This window comes from Octopus bimaculoides, chromosome 11 (genome assembly GCF_001194135.2).
Source record: "Octopus bimaculoides isolate UCB-OBI-ISO-001 chromosome 11, ASM119413v2, whole genome shotgun sequence".
Classification (NCBI taxonomy): Eukaryota; Metazoa; Mollusca; class Cephalopoda; order Octopoda; family Octopodidae; genus Octopus; species Octopus bimaculoides.
In genome coordinates, this window is record NC_068991.1 from 65069536 (window position 1) to 65082179 (window position 12644).

A 12644-nucleotide genomic window follows, 5' to 3' on the forward strand; every position below is an offset into this window, starting at 1 on the left:
TATATATATATATATATATATATATATATATATATATATATATCAATTGAAATAAGAGCCATGACGCAATCCTATATATTGATAAAACTTGTTTATTATCCTATGCACATTTCGATGCAAGATCCCGACTTACTCTTGTCTGAGATAAGAAATTAGGGCCTTCCATCCCTTCAGGGCCAAGTCACATTAATTCACAACAGACAACATTATTCTTTGTATATAAATTACATGTATATAGAGAAGCTTTTATTTCAATTGATATGCACCCAAAATTGTATCACCTATACGAAAGTCATATTTAAACCAAGTATAAACAACTTTTTAAGTGGGAATTTTTGCTACTTTGGTAACAGTTACAATACTTATCTTACCAAAATATTTGGTAGATATTTAAATACGCAAATAGATAGATAGATACGTGCATATATAAGCATATGCTTATGTATATATGTCTGTGTGTATATGTGTGTGATGGGTAAATTGTCACCATTCAATATTTTTAATTTTGCACATGTGCATTGTTCGTTTTTTAATTTTTTCAACACAGTATAGTAGGTTAAGTTGGGCACTATCTCTGTGCACAACAGCACCATGACACAATTCACTCTGCCAGAAATTTGAAAACGACATTCTGTACTGCTTACTCCAATACAAACATTTCAGAGTGTTTGGGTGTCAATCTGAGGACATGTACCGAGAGTGATAAAAATCAAACATCCAGTCAACACCATGGTGTTTGGAGCGATCACTAGGGATGGTGACATTATGCCTCCATTCATCTTCCCACACAGCCTCACATTCAACAGGGAGGCCTACATCAAATGCCTGGAGGAGATAGTGCTGCCCTGGGTCAAGAGGGTTGCTGCTGAAAGACCCCCATGTCTGGCAACAGGACTCTGCATCATGCCCCACAAGCAGGAGAACGCAGTCATGGATGTCAGACAATTTCTTCAACCACATCATTCCTAACATCTGGCCACCTAACTCCCCACATTGCAACCCCCTTGATTATTATGTGTGGGGCACAGTTGAGCAAAAGACTAACAAAACTCTTTGTAACACCAAAGTTAAACTGGAGGCAAGGATTATGGTAACATTCACCAACTTAAACAAGGAGACCATACACAAGAGTTGCGGGAGATTCTGAAATCATCCAGAGGCCATGGTTGAAGCCAATGGCGATTTTATTGAATAAATTTACTCTTTAGTATTCCAAGATTTTTTAATGTAATTTTAGTAAATATATGTTAAAATTAGATGTTAGTATTATTTTCATTTTTGCATAATTTAGACAGTTTATTCACTGCACCATGTATACGGTTTCTTTTTCAGTGAAGAGAATCTACACCAGAGTTATGTACCTTGCCAAAAAGTTCCATATGACAGCATTTAGCTGCATAATTTTTTTGACTACTTCTTAAATGTTTAATTAGTAATATTTATGCCATTAGATCTGATCTATACCAGGACTGTTATTTCTATACTTCATTCCATTTATCCTACTTTCAGTGAAAGCCATTTAACTTATCAAACACAGCTGTTCCCTGATTTCACACCACAAAATCTTGCCAATACAGATCGTACAATGTATGGACATGGTAATGAATCTCATAGTTTACGTTTTCTTCTTTGCCTTTCATCAGTTCCCTCTTATCTAGACACACATAAGTTTTTGTTCAGAAAATCAAATCAAATAATTGTACGCAGAGAAATACTAACGATGGTTTACCTTGACATGAAAGAAAGTTACTATAAATTTGTAAAGGCACAAGCACTCTTTGCAACCATGCAGTTTGGGGTTCAGTCCCACTGCACAGCATCCTTGGTAGATAGAAATCATGTGCAAGCCCTTTGTGTGTGTCTTTGTCCCCCCACTCCAATCCACCACTTAACAAGTGGTGTTGGTTTGTTTACATCCCCATAACTTAGTGGTTCAGCAAAAAGTAACTGATAGACTAAATACCAGACTTAGAAAAGTAAGTAGTAGGGCCAGCTTGTTTGACTAAAAACACAGCATAACTGCAGTTCAATGACTGAAACATGACAAAAGACAAGAGAACTCGTCCGTCTCGCCTCATGGCACACAATCTTACCTTGTGTTACAAGTAAATTTACTTTGCTTAGGAAATCAAAACTCGCGAACAGCAGCAATGTCTGAACGCCATGTTAACACAATCTCTCAAGTTCCTTTATACAACAAACATAATCAAAGTAAAAAACAATACAGAAAAAAAAAAGACAAATTACTATTGAATAATGTATTTAGAAAAAATTATATAATTGATGTGTGACAGAAGCACCTTTTCACAACCAGAGTATCCTTTGGTAGCTGATGTTTTGAAACTGGGTTTTATTTCACCAAAGGCCATAATTTATGCAGAAAATGTCTATTTGGGATATTTACTGTTGTGTGTTTAAATTGTTTAATGTTAAGTCATTGTTTCATAGTTGAATAATAACAGTCAGGATATAATTTTCTTTTTTCATTTACAAATGAGGTGGGCTTGTTCCTTTTTCTTCTCTGAATAAAAGGTAGGAAGAAGTGGAAGGGGTTAAAAAGGATAAAATGGATGTGTGTGTGTGTGTGTGGTCCCTGTTAAAAGGGTTTGAAAAAAGGAAAATGGATGTGCATGGTGTCTGCTGTATTAAAATGAATAACTGCTCGTTATTTGTATAATAGCACCATTATGAAAATGCGTTGTTTTGTTTACTGTAAGGGGTTAAGTAACTTGACCTTCAGTACATTATTGTTGTTAATGGGAAGAATGAAAGGCTAAGCTGATTAACTGAAATTAGAAGTAAGGTAGAGAGAGTAGCAGCGAAGAAGATACTTCACAGCATTTACTCCATTTTGCCACAAAATCTTCCAGTAATGTCTGAACTAAAATGTATTTAATATAAAAAAAAAAAAAAAACTATACATATAAAATTAACACACATAGTGTGTATTTTATATATATATATATATATATATGTGTGTACATATATACATACATATATATGTGTGCATATACACACATATGCATATGTGTATGTATAAATAGAAAAGTAAATAATTTGACAGCAATAAATACAAATGAAAATAAAGTTATAGAAGAGTTACTGAACTCTACAAACAACAAACACTGAAATTGTAGAATTTCAGGGAAAAATGTTAGAATTTTGGTGTCTCTTGTTCAAGTAAAAATCACTGACAACAAAGAAATGAGTAAAAAATGGTTGTTTTAATTATTTACAAGGCAAATTTGATAAAATATTTGTTTCATTCAGTATTTCTTGCTCTTAAATTGACAAGAAAATATTTTGGAATGATAAAATTTTTTTTCTATTTTTTTTTTTTGTTTTTGGGGTGTGCATCTATGAAATTTTGATGTTAATTTTTTTTTTAACAACTTTCCTAATGGATGGATAATTTAATCATTCTGTGGAATGTTTTATTACATTTAAATTGATAATAATAATTATTATTAAATTTTCACATTTAGGTTCTTTAGTGACATTCAATAAAGTTTGACAAAATACTCTACACATCAAAACATTTTAATGAGGGTGAAAATTCAATTTTATAAAATGCGAAGGCTGAGCTGTGGGAGTGTGTGTGTGTGTGTATGTGTTTATGGTTGCAAATAAAACTGGGAAATGGAAGCCATATTGAACACAGAAGCAACCATGATATGTGGAAGCAAAATGTTTCATTACTGCCTCATTCAGTGACTATTTTTGTAGATCACTATTTGCAAAAAAGACAGAAAAAAGTTTCTCAGCATCGTTTGCACTTCACTTGGAACATTTCTGCCCAGCTTTTGCTCAATGAGATTGACTAAGGCAGCAGCCACCTCAGTCTGATCACTGCCCATTGTTATATCCGGTTCAGTAGGAGATGTATTCACAGCCTTATCATCCATTGAAACAGCAGCTGTAGCTGTGGCTACATCAACAGAAGATGAAATAGCTTCTGTGCCAGGAAGAGGAGACTCTGGAAACAAAATTGGGGATGTACTGATATCTCTCGTAGAGAGTTTATTTCCGGGCATCACAGACATTTTTGAAGTAAGTCCAGCCATTTTCTGTTCAGTTTCCTGGATAGCCTGACTCAACAACGCCAAGATCTCTTGGGAGCTTTGTTCTGGGTTTGACATCTGACAAAATAAATATATAATAAAATCAAAAGTTTAATACAAGTCAGAGCTAGTACAATAATTTGGTTTAATCTCAGGGATATAACATGTTCTAAGCTATATAATCTTCATAAAAAATAAGTTGGAGTTAACAGAATCATATGGAAATTATACATCTTTTGTCCACCAGTAGCTACAGTGTATGCCACCCATGGCAGCCCTTGTATTTGCTAGTCTCCCTCCTAATCCATACCCTTATGCCCACAGCAGAACCCCACCGCTACTACCACCAGCTGTACTACTGTTGGTCACCACTTTTCCCTCGATTAGCAAGCACTACTTATTCACGCATTTTCATAAATTTTGTCATTTGAAACAACATTACCTAGATTATATCACACTTCTATTCACTTCTCAGTGCAACTTTTGAAAAGAAGCATTTTAATTCTATCATAGACTGAACGATTTCTGAATAAAGTAAAATGGGACTAATATTGATTTCAAATTTTGGCACAAAGCCAGCAATTTCATGGGAAAGGGCAAGTTGATTATATCAACCCCAGTGCTCAACTAGTACTTATTTTATCGACCCTGAAAGGATGAAAGGCAAAGACAACCTTGGCAGAATTTAAACTCACAATGTAAAGATGGCGGTGCCCCAGCATGGCCACAGCTCATGAGCTGAAACTAGAGAGAATGAAAAATGGATGAAAAGCAGCTAAGCATTTTGCCCAGCATGCTAATGATTCTGCCAGCTCACTTTCGTCTGTCTGCTATTTACATTAACATTGACATGAAAGCCAAGACAATTACTGCCCCTTATGAACAAGAAAAAAAATGTATGTAACATTCAATCCTTCTGAAAAATAAAGTTACCATTGAAAAATTGAGATCAGTTTGGTCAATTATACACTCCTCCAAGTTCTATGTCCCAATGCCTATGTTAAGAACTTTTCAACTTTTTCAAGCTTTACTTGAAGTGAGAGAGATGCAGTCTCCAAGTGAATTTATTGAAAGGTGGGTGAATGTGGCTAAAATGGCAAGAGTGGATGGTATCATTTTGGGTATAGACCTGCAAGTCAAAAGAACAGGAATTGGAGAGGATACTTGGGCCTAGAGATCCTCCTATATCAGGGATATTACATCATTATCACCCCCACCCCTTTTTTTACAGTTGTAAACTATGTATACTTTTGCTTTCATTCTTACTATATCCAGTATAGACCTTTTATTATTTTTTTTTTATCATTCCACTATGTAAAATCCCTATACTTTATGTCTCTACACTGACCCCTCATCTATCACCCTGGTGGCATATAACAGAAATCATTATTATTATTATTATTATTATTAGAGAGTACTGATTTCTTTACAATATTTGAGTATACTTTTCATATATAATGTATCACAAAAATAAGTATTAATCCATAAAAGTGCAAATGTATGCTATAAGAATTTCAATGCGATGGGGAGATAACTCTTCATAAAAACTTCGTCATACAATCTGATTGTAATGAATTGTAGTTTGGTCGGTTTCATTGAGTGAACTGTTCAAAGGACTCAAGTGATTACAACAGAAATAGAATTTTATGGTCTTCATGCCCCAGGATTCATCAAAAAGAGGAATCAACCCCTTGTACATCTAACAAAAGAAATTGCTATTGAAGATATCGTCTCTCCATCTACAAACTTTAATATTAAATAATAAAAACCAGAGTTAAAAGCAATGATGATGATAATGATTATGATGATGCCAACCATAATTTAACTGACCTTTTCATACATCAGTGACAATTTATCAACATCCAGTTTCAAATCTTTTATGACATCCTTGCAAGCCTCCAGTTTATCAGCTGAAATTATAGAAAGAAAAACTTTATAGTAGGACCAATATGTATGAGTGGTTAAACGATAGGAGATTGTGGGGTTCAAATCCCATTTCAGAAATATTTTTCTACCCTCCAAACCCCTACCAAAAAAAAAAAAAAAAAAAAAAAAAAAAAAAAAAAAAAAAAAAAAGTTACAAATGACTGAGCAAGTTATCTTGTCACTTTGAATTCCTTTCACCCCCATGAGTTATCACTGCATACCTTCCTATTTTAACTACCTAAAAATGGAGCATTTCTTTAATTAAAGCATAGAAAGGGAGATTGTTCAAATCAATCAGCCAAATCTCCTTCAATCCATGCACAGCCACCTTTAGAAAAAAAAACTCGAAAAACTGAGAAGGCACATTTCTGAATAATGTAGTCCAACGTACACTGTGCCTGAAAAGAGAACAAAAACAACAACAGCCAAGTTCCAGAAAATTATTTGATGATCATTCTCTAGTGAGTAAATTGCATTCTCACTAATGTTAACCCTCAAGTAAACACTGGTCTTTCCAAATGTTAAATAAGTAATTATGGTTAATCCTCTTAATTGCATTACTGAACCTACAGACATGGGCCCGGGAACAGGGGGTGCAGGTGGTGCAAGCACACCCCCTAGAATTTTTGAAGAGTGCAGAACCAAAATTTGCACCCCTACTTATTTTCCTCAGGTTTAGAAAACAGTGAATAAAAAGTGATGTGTAAAAAGTAGCTTGAAGTTAGGTTCCTTTTCAAAGAACAAAACACAAAAATAAATAACAGAAAAAAAAACAAGACCTTGTTTGTAAAAAAATTTGGACCTGGGTTTGCACCCCCTAAGCAAATTTCGTTCCCGAGCCAGTGCCTACAGACTCAGTCTTCATCTGGTGATTCAAGGAAGAAGTATTACAACAGAATGGTTTTCACTTTCTGCATTATTTTACCAAACAGAAAAAACTTACAAGGTCACAAAACAGCCACAATTTTATTGTGCCACTACTAACTATAGTAGAGAATTACATATCACATTACAGTACTGAACACAATACTATATGAACTTGGATGTTGACAAAGAAGTGTCTTGTTTAACCCTTTCGTTACTGTATTTATTTTGAGATGCTCTGTGTTTCTTTCAATTACTTTCAATATAACAAAGAATTTAGTAAAACAACTTAGTTATCATTAAGCTAGTGTTAGGAACATAAATTGTGACTAAGGTTTGGTGGAAGATTTTAATTAAAAACTTATGAAAACAAGCCATTTGTACTCAGAGCCAGAGGCAGTTTCAGCCAGGTTGGTAACGAAAGGGTTAAGGCATAATGCATAAGCAGTGACAAGATACAAACCACCAACTTACAGCAATTTGCCTGGTTGTACCTTTCTCATGAACTAAATGCAGTATATATTTTAAAGAGTGATGTGTGTGTGTTCAACACGTCATCATTTTACATCCACTTTTCCATGATCACATGGATCAGATTTTCTCTGGCTGGATGCTCTTCCTGTTGCCAACCCTTACCTGTCTACAGGCAAAGTAATATTTTCCCTATTGCCAGGCATGTTTTTCATGGAAGACTGGAAACAACCTCACTTATATGACAATGATGCTCATTCACAACCATCACATGATGTACAAGACAAGGGTACACACACAGGCTTCTTTCAGTTTTTGTGTACCAAATCACTCACAAGGCTTTGGTCAGTGAGAGGTTATAGCAGAAGACACTTGCCCAAGGTGTCATGCAGTGGGACTGAACCCAAGGCCACATGGTTGGGAAGCAGGTCATACCTGTGCCATGATGATGATGATGATGTGTATGTGTCCAACATTCAATTTGTAACACACCTGAATTGAAGGTAATTAAGTTCAGAACATTGAACATTTTCACTGATAAATCACAGCAAGTTGTCATCTCTGAAAGCATGTTGAATAAATGAAGATACACACTGACAGAATAATAAACGGAATAACTTAAAGGTTTTACAACATTTGGAAAGAGAAATATTTGCAAGGAGTGGTGAATGAGAAATCATAATATAAGGGATATTTATGACACACAGACGTGCGTGTGTGTATGTGTGTGAGAGAGAGAGAGTGTGTGTGTGTGTGGCAAATGGGGTGAGTTAAATATAGATGTGCAAGGATACACAAAGTTTGTGCATAGCACTTACAAAGATCAGCATTCTGAAGTTGGTTTAAGACTAGCACAGCTATAATAACAATAACAACAGTTAAATGAAAATAATGTGACAAATTTGAACATAATGGTCAACAACATAAATTAAGTTGAAGTTAACAACTGAAAGAATCAATCCATGTTATTTAATCAGCAACAACTTTATTGGCATAAAGCATAAATCTATTACTGCCACAAATGTAATATCAAAACTAGCTTTCAACTGTTATATTTGGACAAACCATTTGAAATGGTGGGATATTTTATAAACATCTACATTTCAAGAATTTGAAAGTTAATCTCTGATACCATAATTATTTATAAGGTTCTCATCATAGAAAACAAAAGTAATGTTTTTAACAAAAATGATTAATAATCTTTATATATTTGTTTTGCAAGATTCTTGATGTGAAACCATGTGTTGAAACAAATATTGTATTTGGGGATGGTCATATTGCCAGTTTAGCCAATAAAAACACACACACTATATATTTGATGTTAATTTGTTTCAGCTTTATATTACATTAATCTTAATCGTATTTCGGCCAGAGTTCTTTCGTCACACTTCTGTGACCTCATCAGTGGTCCTTTGCTTTCTTCTTTCTTATTTGTGTGTCCCTCCTTACTAACGATCAGCCATTTTGTATCAAAATGATATAAGCAGGCTACAACAAGAGACTACCAAATAAAAAAGTAATGGAAATACAAACATTAAATGATGATGATGATGATGAAGTGTTATTAACCAGTCCTAATACACACCTCTCATTGATTTATTGAATTGGAAGAAATACAAATTTGTATTTGATGATAAGCATTTGGTCAGCAAATGAATAATCAATATAGTTTAAATAGTAATGATATAGACAATAGCTACTGCATACAATAAAGCTACACGTTCGATTAGACAACAATTATATATTAGTTCTTTGATTTCGATATAACAGACCATTCTAGAGCACTCCACTTCAGATCATTTACAAAACAAGTTATAATTAAATATAAATAGTTACCTTTAGACGGTATATCCCAAGACTGGGGGCTATTCTTTAAGGGCAACTGTAACTGAGGACTCTCTGATTTTGGAGACACAGGAACAGATTCCATTGGTGTTGTAAGAGCAACATTAGCAGGCCTTTTATATGGAAACAAGACAAAACATTAAAAAAAGGTTAGTGAAAAGAATAGATAAATTCATACATAAAATAGATATTTGCTGAAGCTGTTGCAATATTTTTTTTTTAAGAAGATGACTTACCTACTGATGATATGACTGCTTGTTATAAGAGAGGCAGGGGAGTGAGATCTTGATTTGTCAGGCCGTTTGATTTCTTTCTCTGTGTCGCTATCAGAGCCATGAGAAGTACTAGAGCCTTCAACAGATCGTAACATGGGTGATGAATATTTCTCAAGAGACTGTCGCCGTGTTGTATTGGAACTAGCATTAAACATGGCTACTTTGCTTTTGACACTAGGTAAAAGTTTGTTAGCATCAGATGATGATGACTCTGAAGTATTTAATAATGAATTTGATCCACTAGATTTTCGAGAACTTAGTGAGTTGGTCCATTTGGGCTCGCTATCCTTATGGATAGTAAGAGAAGACACTGATGGTGGAGTTTGATATTTTGATCCCAAACTGTTTGGTCCCATATTTGTCTGGAAAGATGGTGAAGTGGAAATTAATTTAGAAGGGCTGTCTCTTTCAGGTGGATCATTGGGGCTTGGTGCAAGGTCTCCAAGAAATGATTTGGGTTTTATTTCCCGACTTCGTAAACCTAATGCTATAGCTCTGGAAGATATAGCAGGGCTGTGAGGTCTGTCAGGTCCAAGATTAAGACCTGGTGTTGAGGAACGGCGTTCAGTAGAGTCAGGCTTATTGGTCAGATTAGATGTTCTAGTACTTTCTTGTAAATCTGATTCTTTACTTAAAGAATCTTCTGCAGCAGTAGAAGTTTTGTTGCGCTCAGGCACTTTGTAAGAATTTTTCCCAAGAACACCAGACTTACCCAAAAGGATATTTTTGGCTTGGTCTAACGTTAATTCAGGTTGAGGTCTACGATTTCGATTAATTGGTCGTTTGCTGGTGTCTTTCCGGTGTGAATTTAATGTAGTGGACAGAGGTGGTGGCATAAGATCAGCATCGGAAGAGCTTTTAATCCCTTTCTTAGTATCATCTGGTGCACAACCAATGGTTATTCGCCGTTTGGATGCTGCTGAAAGTGAAGCACTTTCCTTAGCTTCAGAAGAAAACCCATCATTGATGTTTCTGGCTGCTGTAGACTGGGCATCACTAGATGTTCTGCTACTTTGAGAACCTTGATCGTCAACTGTGTTAACTTCAGGCACACTGTGAGAAAGGGATAAGTCACATAAAATCTGGAGATTAGAAGCAGGCAGAGTCTCATCATTGTCTATACACGTAAGGTTGGGAACTGACAAACATGGCACCATGTTATTAGAGAGTAAATTCTTTTTATATTTTTTCTTTTTAGGATCTTTCAAAGTTTTTGATACATCTTGGCCATCTTTGGAATATATAGACAATGATTTGTCTTTCTTACTGAAAGAGGTTTCATATAAACTCTGTCTGTTCATTTTAGCCATGGAGCTCTTTGTTTGCTGGCTATATGAGCTCTGGCTGCGAGTTTGAGAGGAAGACTTGCTTGGTTCACTGGTGGATATAGAGTAACGGTCAGCTTTATTTTTCTTGTTACCCATTGACAACCTAGACTTGAGTGACTTGCTGGTCGGTGAGTGAGGTATGTCTTCTTCACTTTCATCTATACGTAACTCAAACAGACTCACTAAAAAAATCAGAAATGTCACCAAATATATTACATTAAACTAAATGTTGCAAACAGAGAAAAAAATTAAAATGTTATCTCCATTAAAATCATTTTTTAATAATTAATATAAATTCAAATTAGAAATTAAATAATAAAATCAGTTTTAACAAGTATAAATGTAATACATCTAAATTGTAAAATGTTTCATTTACAACAATCACACAATGTCAAGCAGATACAAGCACTTATACACTCAAGCACACACAATAGGCTTCTTTTGATTTCCATCTTGGCATTCAAAGGGTTAAAGTAAATGACACTTGCCCAAGTTGCCACGCAGTGAGACTGAGCCCAAAACCATGTGCTTTAGCTGTTGGTATCAATCGACGTTGAGAAACAAATCGAATTTATGAAAGAGACTACAATGTAGCCAGGAGAATTGTAACTAAATAAATTGCTATGATGTGTTGGTACTATGGAAACTTTTGGTCTCTATGCAAAATATTCACAGTAATAAAAGAGATGGGTCAAGCTCTTGCACAAGACCATCCTATATCATTAATTAAACCATCATGCATTAATTAACCAAGCTGATAAATAAGTTTCATTGCCAAGTTTATTTATAATAAACAAACTCGTATCCCTGACTGAATATAAAAGCTATTGAGTTTTAATTAAGTTAGATCTAGTCAAATATTTAACATGAGAGGCTTGGGAAGAGATTTGTTTTCATGTTGGGCACAAACCAAACAGTTGTAAAATTTTGGGAGGTAGTCATTATATCTCAGATAATCCGAAAAAACAAATGAGCCACAGAACCTAGCTTAAACCCTTTTGAGACCAACTCACTTAAAACTACCCTTGGTTCTCTTATAAAAACTTCTTGTCTTGAAAAGATCTAAATTAAAATTAAATCAAAATCTCAATTTATGTTCCAAATACCAGCTAAAGCTGACAGTCATTTTGTTAAATTCTTCATAGTTTTCGAAATATATTAAAATAAAGGTAGTCTATTTCAACAGAAATATGGTAATGAAGGGGTTATGGATACAATCATTATCATCATGATTAATGTCCACTTTTCTATGCTTGCATGGGTCAGACAGAATTTGAGGCAGTTTTACTACAGTCGGGTGGTCATCCTGTCACCAATCCTCACAAGTTTCCAGTTCCAAACTAAGCATTTACACACTGACACACAAAGACAGACAGACACACGTTTCTGAGTAGAACATTTTGTTTAAATCTATTGAAGAAGTTACTATAAAAATGAAACAGACTGAATGAAAAAAAATTATAGAAATTACTGATGGTAAACTTTGGAAAAATAAATGTTATTATCAGAATGAGATATATGATTTTGTTGTGTACATAAACTTAAACAGCTCATTACATATTACAGAGTTGCCATTAATTTATTCTCAAGGAAGATAATAAAACTAAGTAAAAAAAAAAACATTAATTTACTCTTCACAAATAGTTTAACAAATTCTGTTATTAAATAATCATAAATATTAAACATATCTACAACATGATTGGATAAACAAATATGCCTTTATACGTAATATGACAATTGTACAACATACATATGCACAGGTATATACAAAACTTATATAGAAAATGATAAACTTTAGAGGATGACATATAAAAATACACTATTTGACAAGTACATGAAATAAATAAATATATATATATATATATATATATATA

The 12644-nt window shown here is 34.2% G+C and overlaps 1 protein-coding gene across 1 annotated transcript in view; it reads right to left on the reverse strand.

Annotated features, from left to right (window-relative positions):
* Positions 1 to 2243: 2243 nt before the first annotated feature.
* LOC106882850 (uncharacterized) overlaps positions 2244 to 12644 on the reverse strand; it is a 191012-nt gene continuing 180611 nt past the window's right edge. Inside the window, exons 34-38 of the mRNA XM_052971999.1 lie at positions 9404 to 10952; positions 9159 to 9280; positions 8141 to 8179; positions 5892 to 5971; positions 2244 to 4139 (exon numbers count right to left, since the gene is read on the reverse strand). Of these exons, the coding sequence (XP_052827959.1) occupies positions 3708 to 4139; positions 5892 to 5971; positions 8141 to 8179; positions 9159 to 9280; positions 9404 to 10952 (2222 nt within the window). The 3' untranslated portion in view covers positions 2244 to 3707. The remainder of the gene's footprint in view (positions 4140 to 5891; positions 5972 to 8140; positions 8180 to 9158; positions 9281 to 9403; positions 10953 to 12644) is intronic.